Consider the following 21,343-nt stretch of genomic DNA (forward strand, 5'->3'; position numbering starts at 1 on the left):
GAGAAACCATGCAGATTCCAGCCAGTCTGGGTCTGGGATTCATATCACGGGTCTGAAGGTGATGTGATGTCAAGGCAAACAGTGACAATAAGAACCCATTATTTCCAGTGAGCTACTGAAAAGACATTTTTAAAGAGACAGCACTAATTATCTTTCAAACGAGAGGTTATTAACTAGAAATCTCCCTAAATACTTTCATCGTCTTGGAAAGAACGATAGACTTCTTTGTGCTGTTACCTTACTACCAACACTCACCCTGGATCAGTTAGGTATCCTGAGATACGTGCAGGTGAATGACAGAAGGAAAGGGGAAAAAAAAGGTCTCCAGCTGCCAGCATTTATTTTAAATCCTTAGCACTGCATCTAAATGGTATGGTAAAAATGTAAATTCCAGGTATGAGCTGTTGTTAGGAAGGCACCTACAAAGAGCCTCCTCTGCGCAGACCAGAAGAATTGAAAGAAAAATTGCCATTAAGTACATATCATATCAGTTCAGGAATCAGTTAATGTTGATCTTGTCAAACTGGATCAAAGAAATGAACTGGCAATATGTAAAAAAAAAAAAAAAAAAAAAAAATAGCAAAAATGCAATCTGCACTGTAGAGAGACAGGAAAATCATTCTGTCCAAGACAGAAAAATCTATCCAAATTGTTTTATAAATTTGTATAAAAAATACAAAAACATCTCTTGCACTTTAATATTTAATGAGGGCAATATATATAATAACTAAGCAGAGACTATGATTTTCAGGAGCTAATGTCATTTTACTGACACAGCATTCACTTCAATGAGAAAAATGAAAGATCCTCTTAATAACATGATTGTTATAAAATGTATACCGCTTTAACTCACAACTTAAACAGAGAGAAAATATTTCAAATATGGAATGCTTCATCTCTGAGAAATATTCTGAAATCCCAAATATACAGCTGAAATATGGATAGTGCCCAGGCTTTTAAAACATACAAAATAGAATTTCATCATTGTTTTTAATATTTGTCTGAAACGGACCAAGTTAGGTCACAAAGTAGCTCCTTTCAGTTAGTGCTTCTTCATGAAAAAAGTATCTTCAAATCTGTCAAAAACCTTAACCAAACTTTGGTGACCAAAATTTATGAGAGACAACTTCCCTTTTAAAACCCCAGCCTAGCGTTACAGTGTAATGAACTCATATAAAATCAAAAGCCATGTGCTAGAGGCTTATGTAAGAGAACAAGAGTGGGATCAAATTGAATCAGCAACCTTGGCTTTTGGCAAAAGGCCCTAATCAATTGTAATAATCCCAGTAGGCAAATCACAGCTGCCTCCACAGCTGGCCTGAACCCTTGACCATCTGGTTTTAAGTAGACCCATCAATCTATCTTCATAAATCGGCAGGTAAGAAATTATCAAAGACCCTAATAAGAACCCAATTATTCTAATATGAAATATACTTAACGTTAAATTTCCCAACCTGTAACTTTTATGTAAAAATCCAGCTAACAGCACTGACCCATGCTAAAGAAAGAAATTTCAATCTCCTATCAAGTGAGCAAGATAAATAAATAGAATGAGTAGGAACATTTTCTTCTTACTGCCAACATGCAAATTTATGAAAACAAGACATAGTCAAAGTTCCCATTAAAAGGCTATTAACTAATGGAAAAAGAAAGTAGAATATATACGGACATTCAGACCATAAGGTTTGATCCTCTGTCCAGGGAACATCTGGTTCTTAGAAACCTCCTTCTAAGTCAGGACAAGAGGCCAAACTCAGGGGCCTTACCTTGACTATCTGAATTCCCATCGAGTCATCATCAGGATTACTCCTTTCATTGAAAGTGAAGCGCATGGTTTTGTCCCAATCAATAGCTATACTGTGCAAATAATGATCTGCCAAGGTCAACCAAACCTAAAATATCAAGAGATAAAGAAGAACGCTAACGTAAAATATATAATTTCACCTTTCTTTGTTAAAAAATAGTTATTGCATCTAACAAGAAAATGGGAACTGATCCTAGACCAAATAAAGCCCACAAGTAGAAATCAACTTTTCATTGAAATGTCTGCTATACTGAATTGCACCAATTAGGGTCTTTCATTTATTCTTTCCATTAATATTTATTGAGTTCCTACTATGCACCAAGCAATGATTCAGCCATTAGGGATACTGTTAAGAAAAAAAAAATTTCAACTCTCATTTCAGTTCACTGGATTAGCTATAGTATCTTCTGAGCTTGTTACATTTGGCTCGGAATTGCTCTCTGTACTTGGCAATTCATGGAGAATGGGTCTTTTCTCACCATGAAGCGGACTCTGCCTTTAAATCATCCTTCAATCTCTATCACACACACAAAACTGACAGATGGGGTCCCATAATGAACAACTTTTTTAAAAGAGTCACTGGATATTTTTATTCCTTTGATTACTTTATCCTGAAAAGCTGTTTCTGTAAGATTTTTAATGTATATTTTTAGGAATGCCCAATGTTCAAATTCTAGGGGTATTAAGACTAGGTTTATAAATTAATATACTAAGAAAGCATTTCGAGTTTTAGTATTTGAACATACTTTAGCAGGAATAACACTGATCAATATCCCCAGCCAGATTTTTCCCCCAAGCATCAGAATCACATACCTTATATTTAATCTAACAGGAATCCATGTCAACTCAGCCTTCAAAATATATCTAGGCTGTGACCCCTTTTCTCCATCTCCACTACTGCAACCCTGATCCACCTCTTACCTGAATTATCCCAAGTCTTCCATTGATCTCCCTGCTTCTGCCCTTGTCCATCATATTATCAAGCCAGAGAGGCCCATTTAAAACCTAAGCTTTATCATGTTACTCCCCAGCTCAAAACTTCCCAATGCTTCCCATCTCAGACTGGGCAAAGGTCCTACTATATGGCCTATAAGGTCTACATGATCTGCCATCCCCTTACCCCTATCACCTTTACCTCTATAACCCGCTCTCCAATTGCTTTCCCCTTTGTTCACTGTGCTTCAGTCACCCCGGCCTCTTGCTTTTGCTTGCACACTCCTGAGATGCTCTCACTAGAGGGTGTTTCCTCTGTTTGCAGTGCTCTTCCCTCAGGTAGCTGCCTCCCCAGCTGCTCACCTCCATCAGGGTCCCATTCAAATATCACCTTGCTATTTAAAATTCCACCTCCTTACCTCCATTCCCCTACCCCCCCCTGGCTCTCCTCATTTCTTTCTCTGCTTTATTTTTATGCATGGCACGTATCACCATCTGACATACTTTATACTATACTCATTGTAAACTCCATGAGGACAAAAACCTTGGTCTGTTTTTTTATCCTCCCACCTGGAACAGTCCCTAGCACAGAATCGATAATCAATAAATGCTTCTTAAATGAATTAATAATGAAGAGAGACAGCTTTCAAATTACTAAATCTAGAATATTCTTTTGGACACTTCAGACATTTTAAAGAGGAACAGAGTGCTGATCATTCTGTACTTTAGCCCTCTGAATCCTCCTTACCTTTCTCCTCCATTCCTTCGGTATTCCTGTTGATAGTCTGGCAACTGCCTTGAGAGCATCATACCACTAGGAACACAGGAGAAACATTGGCAAAGTGATAATATTGACCTGGATAAGCACTTTTCAACCTTTTTCCTATTTTGACATCCAGAGAGTATGACAAAATTTGTACAGCACACTGAGGTAAACAGAGCTTCTTTCAGCCAGGCTCCAAGGGCTGCCCAACCCCAACTTTAGGCACTCTTAATACACCTGGGACCCATGTGCACACACAATGGCTGGGAAGCTCTAGTTCAGAAACAAAAACATGTATTACGGATTCAAAATAATAGATATTCGGTTTTTTTTAATTTTTTTTCACACTTGCACCATTAATAGCAAGTACAAAATTTTTTGTTGCAGGTATAAATCCAGGCCACTTGTAGGCTTGTAAGCTAATTTATCTATAATTTTAAAAATGGACTCACCTTATGTGTCAAAGTATACACTAATTGTCCTACTTTGAGAATATATCTTAGTGTACCTTGTAGACACCCCCAAATAAGAGTATTTTCAAAAACCAAAAACAGTTACCTGCTGAAAACCATTTTGACCTAAAGATGGCTCAAGAGTGAACTTCAACTTTGTGTCAACTCCTAAAAGAAAAATATATAACTGTTATTTTGGAAGAAAATAACAAGTTAGGTCAAAAATAAAAGTAAAAATTAATGTGATTCTACTGAGTCATCATAAAATTCTTAAAACATATTTTTACTAAATTGTAGTCAATTTTGCTAAAATAAAAGGTAATAATATTGATTTCTAAAATAGAAAAATATCCCGGGGCCACTAGAATAGAGCTTATCACATAGAATGGTGGCTTCCACAGTGGTCTGGAGCAGAGTAAAAAATCCAAAAACATGATACCACAGACTTGGAGTCACTCAGATCCCCCACTCAACTTTGGTTCCTAGTGTCAAACAATTAACTTGTCTCAGTCTCAATTCTTTTTTTTTCTTTTTTGAGAGAGAGAGGACAGGGGGGGGGGGGGGGCGCCTGGGCAGGGGGCAGAGGGACAGGGAGAGACTCTTACACAGGCTCCATGCCCAGAGCAGAGCCCAGGCGGGGCTGGATCTCAGGACCGTGAGATCATGACCTGAGCCGAAACCAAGAGTTGGTGGCTTAACCGAGCCACCCATGTGCCCCTCAATTCTTTATCTTTAAAATGAAGATAATATCTATCTCAGTAGATTGTTGTGACATTTAACTATAAATCACCCAGCAGAGTATAATTAATATTTATGAAACTTAGGAAGAGAATTCTCTACTTACAGAATTTGTTTTCTAAGACATTTGCATGGACTAAGTCTATGAAGGAAACTTCAGTGAAATATTAAGTTATAAAAATATTATCACTGTCACACATCAAAAACTAATGATGTATGGTGATTAACATAATTAAAAAAATGAAGAATAAAAGGAAAAAAATAGTATCACTGTCTTCTCACTTGTGGAATAATCCACGTTAACAATCTTATTTGAAGATTTTTCATGTTATCTTAAAATTCTGTCATGATACACTTGCTCATTGAAGATAAAACAGTTGGTATGTTTAATCATAGACTACAAGCTAAAAATATAACTGAGCTCTAATTCCAAGTTGTCTACAACTTTAAATAAACTTCTTTGATTCCAATCCCAAATCTAAGGAAGAGAAGAAAATAAATAGGAGAGGGGCACCTGGGTGGTTCATTCGTTAAGCATCTGCCTTCAGCTCAGGTCATGATCCCAGGGTCCTGGGATCAAGCCCCGCATCGGGCTCCCTGCTCAGCGGGAAGCCTGCTTCTCCCTCTCGTGCTCCACCCTGCTTGTGTTCCCTCTCTGGCTGTCTCTTTCTTTGTCAAATAAATAAAATCTTAAAAAAAATGGGAGAATATATCAAGACAGTGTGTTTATAATATACAAAGACTATATGCTATATTCATACTGGGCTTTTATTCAGAATCCCATGTTAGAAGTATGGGCTGTTGGTCCTGAAGTGAAATTACATGACAATTTTTATTCCCGTGTAAATTTTATTAAAATAATATAATCAAATCTGAAAATGTTATATGTTCTTTCTCCATAATCTCAAAATCAATTAAATCATATTTCAGGTCACCTTTTTAAAGACTTATTACTTAAAAGTTCAAGGATCAAGATATACCAAACATTAACAGCATTTCAGTTTTACAATTTATGACTGTTAATTATGACAATATGTTTGCTTCTAAGATGTTGATTGAAGAGTAGGCATACTGAAACCCTCCCCACAACTTCCACTGCTTAGGAGTTGGTATGTAGATAGAAACGATCTTCAGAATTTAAAATTACAATAATAAAGTAGACTTGTCCTTTTTAAAAACATACATATATATGGAGTCAAGAAGCTGGAAAGAGATGTATATGATTTGCCCAAGCCCATGAAAGTATGCAGATGCCCTTCTTGGGAGTCCTGGAAGAGTACTATGAATACAAGAGTTGGGTCCTAGATTTCTAAAGTCAAGCTGTGGTACAGAATCCCAGGCATCCAATCAATGCCCTGATGTCTTTTCAAGGCTTCAGGGCCACAAGCATATTCTGCCTAAATAGATTAGATTTCCTTCCCCAAGGGTATATCAAGTACCCTTGCAAATTCTCATCTCTCTGAGATGGTTTAAATGAAGTCCTGCCTCAGTGCAGAGCAATGACACAATGGCCACATGATTGCCTACAGCTGCAGCAAATGATTTAAGGCACTATGAGAAACACTTTGTTGTAAGGCTGCTGTCCAGATGCGGGGTGCTGAACGGAGGAGCATACCGTCATGACTTTTGCTTTATTGTAACAAAGGCAAGAGAATTCGATCCCGCGCTGACTTATTTCAACTGACCTAAAAGCTCTGGATTCCCTGTCTGTATGAACGAATACGCTCCCTTGGCTTTTTCAGAGCACCTGCTGGGCATCAGGTTCTGAAAACCGGCTGGGGTTAGTCTAAACTATTTTCTCATGATCTAAAATGAGTCACAGGATTTAACTGGAATTGATCATTCACCACCTGCATGCGATTGCTGAAATCAGGTCATTTTCTCCTCTTTTCTTCTAACTGAGTAAGGCAGGGGAGAAGGTTTATGTTTCATCTGCTAGTCACGGCTGTTCCGGATTCAGAAATACAAAACACTTTTACGTGGGAAGGAGATTTTTTTAAGGGCAAAGGAAGATGGTGAATAAATACTACAGTCTCTGCAATTAGACACTTCCTTGGCGAGAAAAACAAAGAAACCACAAGGTTCATAAAGGCAGTCACGCGTTCCATCCTTTAGGGTTCCGCGCCTCGTCAGATTTTCTCCAGCAGCCTCAGGATAGCAGGTCGCCGGTGGCGCTGGGAGGCAGGGGCTGGAGAAGGACAAACTCGCCCGGAACCCCGCTGGTGCCACACTGGGGACAAGCGAGCGGCGCTAAGCACCGATGAGAGTGCAGCCGGCTCCCTCTGCGGCCATCCCTTGCCGGAAAGCTCTCTGCCCAGGCGCTCGCGCCAGGGCCGGGCCCATAAAACCCCAGGGAAGGATGCTGGGTGGTGGAGCAGACGCGGGGTTATGCAGCCTAGAGAAGAAGGGATGTGTAAACACAAGCTAGCGGCATAAAGGGCCTAGCATAGCACGCAAGCGCGCTCCCGGACTTTGGCTCTAAGAAAGAACCTCTACTTGCAAGTGTTTCCTACCCGTTCCCCACACAGACACACAAATTTAAGAGGCTCCAGGCGAGCTGACCCTGGCACGCCGCACAGACCCTCAGGAAAATGCACCCGATTTTTCCTTCGCAGCCGCTGCCTTCCCCTCCGTCCTCAAGTATCAAACCTGTGCCTTTCTCCACCTCACACACCTCTTTCAAGATCTGGCTTCCTGCGAACCCGCTGCACAATTGGTTGCGCGGCCTCTGGTAGCCTGGGTAGCCGCCCGCACTGCCCCACCAAGCGCACAAGGCCGAGCGCACCGCTCGCCAGCAGCTCCCGGCACAAACAGGACTAGACCGCGCACAGGCCGCGGAGTCGGGACCCTCCGGCGGGAGCCGGCGGCAGCGGGTCCTCCCAGCCTTGGGAGGCCGCTGCCCGCGCCCAGGCCTTCGTCCGCGCTCTTCCCTCCCAGACCGACCCAGCCCCGCCTGCGCGGAGCCGCGGTACCCCGCACCGAGCGGCCCGCGAGCGCTCCCCCGCCTAGGCGGAGTCCAACTGAGGCACAGGCACCAGCTCCGGGGCGCCACGCTACTTTCCAGTGCCCCATCTGCAGCCCCGGGTCCTCACCCGGCTCCAGGGTGCAGAGCAGCCGGGGCGCGGTCCGAGAAATGCAGCTGCGCTTTTTGAGCACATTGCTCAGGATGGTGCCCACGCCTCCGCCGCCGCCGCCGCCACCACCCTGCCGCTTCAGGCATCTCCCTCCGCGCCTCAGGGAGCCGGTCAGCTTGTCCTGCCGCATTCGAGAGCGCCCCGGGCTCCGGCGCAGCCACTGTCCGTCTGGGTCCCCGCCGCCCCGCCGGCGTAGCCGCTTCTCGCGCCGCACTTGGCGAGTCCGCTTAGTCGAGGGCCCCTCCGGAGCAGCGAGTGTGCGGCCGGCGCTCGGGGGTACCGCTGGAGCCGCCGAGCGCTGGGCGGTCGGCAGGCATCTGCAGTGCGGAGCCTGCACGGCTGAGGCAGGAGAGGGCTTGGGGCGGGGAAGAGGGCGGGAGCGAGCGAGCGCGCGGGAGACTAAGGCGGTGCTCCCGCCCCCAATCCCGCCATCACTGTGCGCAGGCGGGGCGGCCCTAGCTCCCCAGCGCCCAGCTGGCTCCTGCCACCTGCGCCCTGGAGTGGCAGAGCGGCGGAGCCTGGAACCCCCGGAACCTCGGAACTGGAGAGCGGCCGGGTGAACAACTGCGCCCGGGGACCAGAAGCAGCGGGAGATTCTGCGCTTTTCCCAAGATCTGGGAGGGGCTGGGGAGGCGGGGGGGGGGGGGGCAAGTCTCAGGTGCAGAACATCAGAGAGACGCAGGTGCCCACCTAACCAAACAGCGTCAGAAGGGACAGTTAGCAGACCGAAAGACGAATCTGGCGAATCTGGCGGCGTGGCAGAGAAGCTGGCAGATGATGAAGCACAAGCTTCATCCCAAATTGAGTTAAACTCTTTCCTAGCAGCTCAGAGAGGCATGGAAAACACGTAAAAAATAATAATACTGGTTGTTTCTCTTGGAAGAATAAGACTTCAAGAAAAAAAAGTGTTCACATTTAAAAGCAGTGTTTTTTTAAAGTGCTTCCTCATCTCTCCAGCCGGAGACTTAAGTAGTTTAGAACCATTAACTATTACTGTTTAAAAAAAAAAAAAAAAAGTCATTCTTAAACTGACATTAACCAATCGAATATTAATCATAAAAATGAATAATGTGGAAGGAAATAGAGACATTTGTATCTGCTAATATTTAGAAAAGGAACACTACATGGATAAATCAAAACTAAAAAGTATTTATATGGGAGGGAACAGTGTGGAAGAGAGAGGAATGGAAAACTGAGAGGTATTCTGGATGTGCCTTATATAGTTTTCACTCTGGAATAACATATTAATAAAAAGAAAAAAAAACAAATGAACCTAACTGAATATCTTGTTGATAACACAAAAATACAGAAAAAATTAAGTTGCTTTAGAATACAGTATTATGACTGTACATTAAGGGCAAATAGAGCTGCAAAGAAGTCTTAAATGTCAATAAGTAGCATTGTTATTTATGATATTGATTTTTTTAATTCTTATGTACACTACAGCAAATAATTATGTTAATGTCAAAAGGAACCAAGATCTTTTCAGTGTGACAGAAAATACAAGTGTACAAAGAAGTTAAGGTTTTTTAAATCCTGCAACGTTATATTTAAATTGGAAATACTAGTATGAACTCATTTTTTTTAATGTCTCCAGACATTGTCAAATGTCTTTAATTTTTTTTTTTTTAAGATTTTATTTATTTGAGAGGAAGAGAGAAAGAGAGCACAAGTGGGGATAGGGGCACTATCTAGGAGAGGGAGAAGAAGACTCCCTGCTGAGCAGGGAGCACTGGGTGAGTGGGGGAGTGGAGAGGCTTGATCCCCGGACCCTGAGATTATGACCTGAGCCAAATGCAGCCGCTTAACGGACTGAGCCACCCAAGTGCCCTTTTTTTTTTTCCAAAATACATACACAGTTGATCCTTGAACAAGGAACAAAGGGGAGTTAGGGGTGTAAACCTTCCCTCCTCCCCTCCCACAGTGGAAAATTTGCAAATAAATTTTGACCTTCCAAAAACCTTACTAATAGCCTACTATTCACCAGAACCCTTACCAGTAACATAAACAGTCAATCAACTCATATTTGGATGGGGCGCCTGGCTGGCTCAGTTCGTAGAGTATGCAACTCTCGGTCCTGAGTTCCATGTTGAGTAAATAGATTACTTAAAAAAAAAATTAATTCCTGAAGTGCTTGGGTGGCTCAGTCGGTTGAGTGGGGACTCTTGGTTTTGGTTCAGGTATGATCTTGAGGTCTTGGGATCTGCCAGGCAGTGTTGGGGTCCATGCTCGGCCCAGAGTCTGCTTCAGATTCTCTCTCTTTCTCCCCCTCTGCCCCTCCCCCAGCCCATACACTCTCTAAAATAAATAAAATCTTTAGAAAAATTAATTGCTATGCAAACTTTTGGGGCACCTGGCTGGCTCAGTTGGTAGAGCATGTGACTCTTGATCTCAGTGTTGTGAGTTTGAGCCCCACATTGGGTGTAGATAGTACTTAAAAATAAAAAAATAAAAAAACACTTTGGTATGTTATATGTATTATATATATATTCTTACAATAAAGCTAGAGAAAAAAATCTTAATCATACAGAAGAGAAAATGTATTTACAGTACTTCTCAAAAAAAAAATCCACTTATAAGTGGACCCATGCAGTTCAAACCCATGTTGTTCAAGGGTCAACTGTATACCCACTAAGTAGGTTTAGAACTAAGGATAACCCAACAGCAATGAATACCTGCAGCATCCAGGTTGTGGTCTCCAAAAACCATTCCTTGCTAAAAAGAACCAGGGCTCCTTCGAAGTGTGACTGATTCTAGGTCTGAGCCAGAAAAAAGTGTAAGATGAGCCTGAACCATTTTGATGAGCTAAGGAAGTAAGGAAGTACTCCAAGACTAACGGGGTCATGTCAAAAGGACATAAGAGTCATATGAATAGGCTACTATTGGCCAAAGATGGAAAATTTTGAGCATCAAAAACAATGGCTGCTATTGATTGAAAAGTATTGAATATTTTTTAATTGCATTCGTAATGAGACTCTGAAAGAGCTAGAAAAGAAGTCATTCCTATGACTCCGGCATACTTATTTGGTAATCAGTAATTTCTGGGCTCTGTGAAGTAGCCCAGAATTTGAGGACAATGTCAGAATTGACACAACTCTAAGCATGAAATATACATTTCATATATAAGAATCTGTTACAATGAGATTGTTAATCTGCAAAAGTAAACCTGGCTCAGATGGGATATACAACCTACTCAGTCACGCCTGCCCCACCAGAGGAAAAGTGCTTTGAAAAGGCAATACTCTGCCTCATCACTTGAGAAGATGAACTCATTGTTTAATCTGGTCATGATTTACTGCTTGGCTTAGATTTCCCAACATTTTACACCAAGCTCGGGTACAAAAATCTATCCTTCATCAGCCTGATGATTTCATAGCTTCAGTACATGTTCATTTCTTTAGCTTTCTCTTAATTTTAATAAGATGTCCATTGACTACTTCAGCTTATCTCAGCTGTGCTGAGAACAGTAACAGAAATAGAACTGATGTTTGGCTTTGGCCAATTTTTTAGAGGGCACCAGAGGCCCCTGGGGGTGAAGATGGTGATTAACGGCCAGAATCAAAGGAAGAGAACTGGAAAGAGAGGGAAAATCCGAAAACAGGCTGGTGTCTGCATGCATAGTCTCGTCTTCCAGAGCTCTCATCTGCTCAAACCTTAGAGGGTTTTGTGTTCTCTTTTAACAAGAGAAGCTATTCACACTCCGTTTCCAGCACTGGGCCAGCAGGAAAGACAGCCTCAGCAGCCAAGAGGAGGAGCAATGGGCCCTGCTCTACAATAGTGCCTCTGGAGGGGAAAGGACATCCAGCTCCCACAGCTGGCTGACATATGCCGCTCAGAACACCCCCCCGCTTTGGCTCTGACTCCATGCTCACCAAGCAAACATTGAACATCATCTGACTTCCCATAGATTTTGCTGCAAAGGAGAGAATGTACAGACTGGTTAACAGCACAGTTAATAACCCTGAATTCACTCAACTTTCAGGGAGCTGAGGAAATTCCTCAGCTTGAATTTCTGGACCGCCAAAGCAGAATCTAGACCCTAGATTGCCAAGCCACCTAGATGTGTCATGGCTGACAAAAAGTCCAGGTACTTTTTTTGCCATTAGTAACAGGGGCTTGTTGATAAAAATTCTATTTTACCTCAGATTTATCACAAGGAAAAACTGACTCTTTAAAAAAGAAAAAAAAAGTTTCTAGGGCGTCTGGTTGGCTCGGTCAGTTATGACTCTTGATCTCAGCTTAGATCTTGATCTCAGGGTTGTGAGTTCAAGCCCTGCACTGGGCTCCATGCTGGGTATGGAGCCGACTTAAAAAAAAAGTTTCCTTGAAAACTTTCCATTCCCATTCTAAACTACATAGAAATGGAAAACAGCAAAAAAAAAAAATTAAAAGTTTCTACTATTATACCAATAAGCAGTGAGGGAATTAAGTAATATTTTGTTTGCATTGGAGAGGAAAGCCAAGATTGCCAACTTTTATAGCAAACAGATAATTAAACAAGCACTAAAATACAATGGTCTAAAAGCAGTCATGGCACAAGCCTAGTATTATACTTATTGTATGACTCATAGTTTCTTATTCATGTCTGGAATATTGTTTTCTAGAAGCAAAAGATGTCACCTAAAGTCAACTTACAGCAGAAACAATGCCAGCATGAACTTTGCTTGAAGCTCTCGGGTGGTGAGATTTACAGCCAAGGCCAACTTCACCTCCCTCTTTACTAATCAGGTGATCTTTGCTAATCAAATAACATCAGTGAATTCACAGTTGGGCAGATTGTACCTTGGCCCAGTCCAGGGCACTTACAATTGAAACTGAATTTGGGGAAAGGCAGGCTGGGTGAACACTTCACACTGGCTGAGGCTCTTCCTTGGATTGCTGAGGGAACATCCTGCATGTCTCAGAGAATCCAGGCCCCGTGGGACATCCCCAGAGAGGGAAGTTGCCAGGCTGACCCAAGAAGTAGGGACCACTGGGCTACCCCCTGCCCCTTCAGGCACATGAGCTGGGAGTGAGGCTTTCTTGAGAGCAAACTCTCCCTTCAGTGGGAGAAGAGGGGAAAAGCCAGAAGGAACAGAGAGCCCAACTTAAGGAGTCCCAAGGGGCTTCCAAATGGAAATCAGGTCTTGGACTCTTGTGATTTCCTAATGCTGTTTCACAGTAAAATCTTAAAAAGGGCCTACGTGCTTATCTTCAGGGACTGCACAGAACAAGTGGTGACAACTGCCAAGAGAAAAAGCCCAGGAAGCCTGCTTTGAGGAGAGAGAAAACCCCCGGGGAGCTAGCTTGCTCTGGGGAAATGGGCCTGGAGCTCCTCCTTCCAGCAGCAGAGGCCCCTGGCAGGTGTTCAGGACTGCGTGAGCCTCTGAGGGTCAGAAGAGGTCTCAGCAGAGGGCAGCTCTACAGTGTCTCCCACTGGGCGGACAGTGGCTGCCATGTCTTTGCACTCCTGCTAATAAAAACGGCTGGGGTCTGGTGGCACAAAGCCATTAGGCTCCTCTCTGCTCTCCCCACAACTTTTGAAGGTTTGTGAGCAACTCCTGAATAGCAAAAATATCATCTCCTCTAAAGGGATGGTAACTGTGGCCAGAACCGTAGGAAGTTGGCCCTCTCCTCAGGGCTACCTAAAAGGAAGGCCGAAATAAGTAGCTCCCTCCACCCATTATCCAGGATGAAGCCCACACACTATGAGCTCATGGTGACGAGCTCCGTAACCATTTTCCCCTCAAGAAAGAGGCACAGAGGAAGAAGCAGGAAGAAACTGGGCGGGGGAAGAAAAACCTTACAGTTATCTGACACATCACCTTTTTACATACATGGGAACATTTTCTTTTCTTTTTGTATGATTTTCTCCCCTCGGCCATAATAACCGATTTCTCTGTGTGAATACATGCATCCTCGAAGAGCATCAGGTGTGGCTTTTGTATTTGGTTTACTTCAGAGAAAGGATTCTATCAAGCATGAAACAGGGAAGCTTTTAAATTCCAATACCAAATCAACTCAGCACCACCTTCTGCCTCCTGAGAGTCCCTGCTGATGCTTTCCCAGGACCATTCCCTTTAATCAGATATCTTCAAGAACAAAACCACTCCTCACATTCCCCCAAACACACTGAAATATTTTGGATGAAGTATTTTAAGAATAATCAGTTTTATCTACAGACCAGAAATTTTTAAATTAAAAACAATATAATAATTTAATTCACAAGGGGAATGGAAGTCCCATTTCAGGGTACCCTACTAGAAGGGTATTTAAAATCCTGCAGCAAGGTAGGTCCACATAACCTCAGATACACAGCTAACCCAAAATTTTAGAAACCATCATATTATTCCTCTAGGCCAGTTATTTTCTGTGAAGTAGTTTCTTGCCTCAAAATAACTGAAGCTGATTTAATACTACTTAAGGTAGGTTTATGTTGACCATATAAAGACATCTTTCTATTTCTTTTGTTTACTTATTCATTCATGAAATAAACATTTATTTGTCAATTGCTGTTGAAAAGGCATTATGCTATAGTCTGTGAGAAATAAAAGTATGAATTTAGTACATTCTCTACCCTCAGAGAACTTACAGTTTACTGAAGGAGAGACAAAGTGGGTAGTGATAAGACAGTGTGAAAGGTTTAAAATACTACTATATGAGGGGCACCTGAGGGGCTCAGTCAGTTAAGCCTCCAACTCTTGATTTCAGCTCAGGTCACAATCTCAGGGTCTTGAGATCAAGCCCAGGTTGGGCTCCACACTAGGCGTGGAGTCGGCTTGGGATTCTCTCTCTCTCTCTCTCTCCCTCTGCCCCTCCCCTGCACTCGCTCTCTCCCTCTCTCTCCCTTTCTCGCTCTCAAAAAATAAAAAATAAAATAAAATACTATGTGAGTCCTTAGAGGGATAGCATTATCTTTACCTCCTCCTAAGGACTACATATTCCAGTGTTTTCCCAGGGCTTTATTTCATTGAGCTATTATATTTTAACTCAAAACAAGCCAAGGACAAAGCTCATCTCTGCTCTTACAATTATGGTATTTGGCTCTTTGCTTCCACATCAAGAGTGGAACTGAAGATTTACACCATTACTTTAGAAGATGAAATCATTGTTCAACCCAATCATGATTAACTACTTAGCTTTCCCAACCTTTTGCACCAAACCATTCTAAGATTCCTTTGACCCAGTCAAGGGATATGAAAGGAGAGGGTTTCTGATGCCTATTGATGCCAATTAGAAATATATGTTCATAGAGAAGAGAAGGGTCATGCCTTGGAAAGGAACATACTGAATTTTGGTGGTGAGAAGAGTATGGGAAGCAGAGATTAGAACGGACATTAATGTTGGCGTGGCTGGCCTTCTCTCACTCAGAGAGAAGATGCAGACTGTGCAGACGAACGAGGGAGCGTGTGAAAGCAGTCTCCGCACCTTGTCCGGCCCCCCAGGAGGCAATGTGGTATGTCACAAAAGCGCTGCCTCTGAAGGCAGGCGGACAAGGTTAGAATTCTAACGCCCACACTCACTAGCTCAATGTCCCTGAACAAGTTAATTAATTCCTGGGTTTCAGTTTCCTCACCTTTAGAATCAGCGATACCAATTCGCGTTCTTGTGAAAATGCAATGGCGTAACAAGTCAAGAGTCTAGCACATAGTGGTGCAAAGCAGGCACTCGATATTTACATTTGGTGTCCTTTTTTTCTTAGTACTTGCTGTTACTGTTGTTACAGGATAAACATTAAAACGGCCCGGTGCGCAGTCTACCCAGACTGCAGAGGACCCAGGACCGGGTCCACAGGAGAGTCTAAGTGGCCAGAACACCTCACTGAGGTCCTCACCAGATGTTCCTCTTTTACCTTCTTACCCTACTGCCCTCACTCACTTGATAGGCATATTGAGATTAGAGTCATGTGTACTCCAAAGGACTGAATCAGAACTGCTACATGGGAGCTACAGGGAGGCAGATATCAGCAAAATTAAAGAACACGCTAACTGTAATAAAACACAGAGCCTCAGAAGGTCTTAAATGCCCTGTCCTTTGCAGCTCCCAAGCTGCACGCCCAGCGGTCAGGAGTACCCTGGAAGGACATGTAAAATGAGGTATGGTTCAACAATCAATACCAGTGAAATAGCTTCAATTTAACTGATATTCAGATTTGATTACTCTGTAAGAAGTCCTCGATCCAATATGTTTACCAACTGTGATGCATAGAGAATACAGTTGGGGGTGTTATATTTTCAGGTAAACTGAAATTTAAGCAAAAAAAGATCCTTTGGCTTTAGTCCTCATTAAGAATACTTTTAAAATGTAATATTGTACTTTCTTCACTTAAAAAGAATATTCAGAACAAACTGAATTTTTCTGTATTTATTAAGAGTCTTACATTATCTTTAGATCATTATTTTTATAAGAGTCCAAGACAGGAATTAGAAAGGAATTCCAAATCATGTTAGGAACTACATTAAAAGGAAATTGCATATCCCCTGAATTACGTGGGTGACAGATACTTGGGGGTAAGAGGAATTTTATGGTATATCAATCAACACAGTCCTCAGTGTAGCCTATCTGGTGATTTACACTCACTTTTACCTCTATCTTCATACAGATTTAGGAATCCACCACTGTATCCTTGGAAATGGTCATATATGTGTCTAGCTTTTGAAAGTCAACCTAAAGTTTTGGTAATAGAGACAAACTCTTGAAGAGGCAGACAGCTCTTAATAAATACACTTTCTATGTGCTCCTTCTCCTCTAGAATCAATACAAATGTGGCCCTATTATACTCATGTACTTGATAGGGCAGTGCTGATGCCTTTAATTACCACTGTCTTTAGTCCCAGATTACCACAGAGTGTCACTTGGCAGTATGTCAGTCTGGCCTAATGCCAGAATCAACCAGATATGCCAGCTCCTAGGGAGGGAATAGATAATGTCTAGAAGAAAGGAAAGTTACTTCTGGTTTCTCTAAATTGTAAACCTTCCTGATCCTTGGAAACTAAGTACCACGATGTATTTTAGAAAAATTCTAAATAGTTTTCTAGCACTGGGCCTGAGACACCATAGGCACTCAGTAAATGTTTTTTGTTTTTTTTTTTTTAATTGCCCCTATGACACACGAAGAATATCAGATCGCGATCCTGGATTAAACATTTAAAAATGGTACCTGCATGAGCTCCTGAATGGACATTTTTCCAAAGAAGACATACAGGTGGCCAACGGACACATGAAAAGATGTTCAATATCACTCATCATCGGGGAAATGCAAATCAAAACCACAATGAGATATAACCTTACATCTGGCAGAATGGCTAAAATCAAAACAGCAAGAAATAACAAGTGTTGGTGGGGATGTGGAGAAAAAGGAACCCTCGTGCACTGTTGGTAGGAATGTAAACTGGTACTGCCACTGTGGAAAACACTATGGAGGTTCCTTTAAAAATCAAAAATAGAAATACCATACAATCCAATAATTCCACTACTAGGTATTTACCCAAAGAAAACGAAAACACTAATTCAAAAAGATACAGGCATCTCTATGTTTACTGCACCATTATTTACAATAGCCAAGATATGGAAGCAATCTGAGGGCCCACTGATAGACAAATGAATAAGGAAGATGTGGTATAAATATACACTGGTCTATTACACAGCCATGGCAATCTTGCCATTTGCGACAACGTGATTGGAACTAGAGGGTATTATGCTAAATGAAATAAGTCAGGCAGAGAAAGACAAGTACCATATGATTTTACTCATTTGCAGAATCTAAAAAACAAAATACATGAATAAACTAACAAAAAGCAAAATCAGAACAATAGAAAACTGATGGTTACCAGAAGGAAGGGGCAAAATGGATGAAGGAGAGTGAAAGGTACAGGTTTCCAGTTACGGAATGAATAAGGCATGGGGATAAAAGGTTCAGCATAGGGCATGTAGTCAATGATACCGTAATAGCGTTGTGTGGTGACAGATGGTGGCTACATTTGTGATGAGCACAGCATAATATACAAGAAGCTGAATCACTATGTTGTACACATGGAACTGATGTAATACTGTGTGCCAACTATACTCAAATAAAAATTTTAAACGATAAAATAAAAAAATAAAAGTGGCACCTGCATATTGTGGTAATCACTTCACAATATATACATATATCAAATCATTGTGTGGTATACCTAAAGCTAATACAATATTATATGTCAATTATTTCTCAATAAAAATAATTTTTTACAAACAGTACCTGCCTTAACACCTATATTCCATAGGACACACTTCTGCCAACCCCACAGCTGATTCATATGTGGTCTTTGAATTATTTATCAGCCGATCTTTCCCTCTCAATAGATCATAAACTCCTTTGAGCGTAGGGAGTATCTCTCCCCTCCCCTGCCTGCAGCGAGTCTGGAACTCTGTACACATTTGGTACTCAGTACATGAATGTTAAAAACAAATAACATCATAAATTCATCATGCCAAGAAGAGAGCCATACCTTCCCACTCATTGAAAAAGAGCTTTTCATTCAACTACAAGAGAAATAAGCAGATGTGTTTATAAACAGTTATTTTGACTGACATTTGTACAATGTACCAAAAAATCCACAAACACTATTCTTAGTCTCCCTGACAAGTTTCCAAAAGATGTGATGCTCAAATGTCACATATTCGCTCTACTTATCAGGTGAAAGATGCTCTTGAAATGTTATATATAATGGCAGTCAGCATAATATAGTAGCTAAAATCACAGACTCTAGAACCAGCTGCCTGGATTTGAAACCTGGCTCTACCACTCAGTAGCTATGTAACTGAGGTAAATTCATCATCTCAGTTTCCCCATCCACAAAATGGGACAATTAAAGTACCTACTTCATAGGAGTTATTCTGATGATCCTATGATACAGGTAAAGTACCTGCTACACTGTCTGGCCCACAGTAAGCTCTATATAAATATGACCTATTATATCATTAATATACAGTACAATAGGGGCACTTGGGTGGCTCAGTCGTTGAGCCTCAGACTCTTGATTCTGGTTCAGGTCACGATCTCAGGGTGGCAAGACTGAGCTCCAGATTGTGCTCCCCACTCAGGGGGGAGTCTGGTTCTCCCCTTCTACCTCTCCCTCTCCCCCTGTTCAAGGGCGCATGCTCTCTCCAAAATAAATAAATAAATAAATCTTTAAATATATATAGTACAAAAGGTACTTTGACTATCTTTTTTTTTTTAAGATTTTATTTATTTATTTGAGAGACAGAGAGTAGGGAGAAGAGCAAAGGGAGTGGGACGAGCCGACTCTACGCTGAGCCTGGAGCCCAAGGCAGGGCTCGATCCTACAACCCTGAAACCACAACCTGAGCCAAAATCAAGAGTCATTCGCTCAGCCAACTGAGCCACCCAGGCGCCCCAGGACTATCTGTTAAAGGAAAGACATTTTAAACTAATACATCAATATTGCTATAGATGACAAACGATGCCACCGGCTCACTCTAGCTTCTTTGTTCTTTCTTATGTCACTACCCATTTTGGAATAGAATACAGATTTTAGTGCAAAACTAGTCTAGAAAGCCCATAAAAAAGAATATTCAAATTGACAAATTGCTCACATTTTTCATCATCCTGGTTTTTTTAACATGTTGAGGAGAATTCACTTCAATGCAGACAAGATAATCCTTCCCTGCTCTTCATACATTAATAAAGCCCCAGGATTAATTACCCAACAGCCACTCGCTCTGTGAGATCACTACAAGCAGGAAATCAATCTCTCCCAGCACAGTTTAAGTAAGCAATTTTCTTCTTAATCTTTCCATTCCACCAATATTATAACTTTTTAAATAATGCATGCCAAGTTTCTGAAATTTGGCTCAATAACTTTATTTTAAAGCGTTTCCCAAATGTAGGCCATCATTTATTAGAAAGTTCTGGTCTTTCAGTAAATTTTCATTTGTAATATAAATAAGTTTTACGGTGTATTCCACGTTCTTACATGTATTAACACTAATTCCTCAAGTTGAGGGTAGCAAAGACATCCTAGAAGGAGAAATAGCTTGCCCCCCCCCAAAAATCATTTTTATAAGTCTGTCAACTTCCCAGGACTATATTTTCTAAGGGAGATGCACAAAGAAAGAAGCAAGGATAAAAGAAGAACAACTAATAACAACCCCTCGTACCAATTGTCTACTCTGAATCGGCACTAAGCTAGGTGCTTTAATGGTCTCATTTTAACTCAAAAAGGTAGATATTATCTTCCAAGATATGGGGAGGAAAAGGAAGTGTATGCATACATTATCAGGATAATTTTTTGCTAAGCATGGAAACAAATGACTGAAAGAAAAATACAATCCAATACTATTAATTCTGGGTGGTGGGAATATGGGAGCTTCCTGTATTTTTCCTTGTACTTTTCTGACTTTTTTTTATTCCCTAAGAAGGAACCAAGGAAGGAAGGAAAGAAGGAATAAACAAACAAATCAAGAGATAAAATAACTTTCCAGAGGTCATACAAATAATAAGTGGTGAGGCTGGGATTTGAACACAGGTCTGTCTCACTCTAAAGCCACACTCTATCTGCTAAGCCAGTAAAATATAACCAGATATTTTTTTATCTGAGCAGGATCAAAAACATTTTAGAAGTTCTGAAAGACTTGTCCACAGCCCCATTTATGTTACCAAAAAGTGAATAAAATACCCATCATTTCCTCAAACTTCCCCTATTCTATTAACCACTAAAACAAAATATGGGTAGAGGTAACAAAGGAACTGCTTCAATAAGGTCAGTTTAGCTTAGCAGTGAACCAAAAAAAAAAAAAAAAAAAAAAATCCATGATGCCAGAGCAAATGAGGGAAGTTCTTAGGCTAGGATTACAGAAAACCAGCTGTATCTTTTATGACAACATGGTGGGGCATGCAGGAGTTAATTAGTGCCCTCAGAGAGGTAGGCTTGGTGGAGAGCCCATGGGGCATGTCTTTCTGCATCAAACTCACCCCACGACTCAGCCAAGGAAAATCTGGGCCACCTTGAAGTTCCCCCAAAAAACTACAGATATGAATTATCTCTAAAAATAATTTGCCAAATGTGAAACAGGAAACAGGAAGCTGGTTTAATTAGCTGAGAAAGCAACAAACCAAAGACCCTCTTCTTAGAGAGCAAATGGTAAATGATGCCGAGTCAGGGTATAATCAGTCTTAAATGATGCTCGTGCCATTGTTGCATTCCCTCATGTGCAAGGAGCAGCTGTTGTAATTACTACATCTCGGAGTTAGGATAACCTTTGAGATGATTCAAAACAAATTGCCCAGTCTTTTCAAAACGTGTTTGAGGGGTGCCTGGGTGGCTCAGTCGTTAAGCATCTGCCTTCAGCTCGGGTCATGATCCCAGGGTCCTGGGATCGAGCCCCTCATCGGGCTCCTTGCTCAGCGGGGAGTCTGCTCTCCTTCTCCCCTCCCCCCGCTTGTGTTCCCTCTCCCACTGTGTCTCTCTCTGTCAAATAAATAAATAAAATCTTTTTTAAAAAAAGGTGTTTGAAAACTCTTGCACAGTATCACACACGG

At 41.6% G+C, this 21,343-nt stretch overlaps 1 protein-coding gene across 4 annotated transcripts in view; it reads right to left on the reverse strand.

Annotated features, from left to right (window-relative positions):
• Positions 1–21,343, reverse strand: part of TBC1D30 (TBC1 domain family member 30) — a 75,503-nt gene that overhangs the window by 28,312 nt on the left and 25,848 nt on the right. For 2 of the 4 annotated variants that reach the window (XM_073900710.1, XM_073900709.1), the window contains exons 3-5: positions 4,059–4,120; positions 3,486–3,551; positions 1,767–1,892 (exon numbers count right to left, since the gene is read on the reverse strand). In XM_073900710.1, the coding sequence (XP_073756811.1) occupies positions 1,767–1,892; positions 3,486–3,551; positions 4,059–4,120 (254 nt within the window). Of the gene's footprint in view, positions 1–1,766; positions 1,893–3,485; positions 3,552–4,058; positions 4,121–7,782; positions 8,172–21,343 lie in introns of those variants that run through there. The other 2 variants (XM_073900711.1, XM_025882857.2) reach the window with 2 other exon arrangements.

The sequence above is a fragment of the Callorhinus ursinus genome, unplaced genomic scaffold (genome assembly GCF_003265705.2).
Source record: "Callorhinus ursinus isolate GAN/ISIS: 27379988/994484 unplaced genomic scaffold, GSC_fseal_2.0 scaffold14, whole genome shotgun sequence".
NCBI lineage: Eukaryota > Metazoa > Chordata > Mammalia > Carnivora > Otariidae > Callorhinus > Callorhinus ursinus.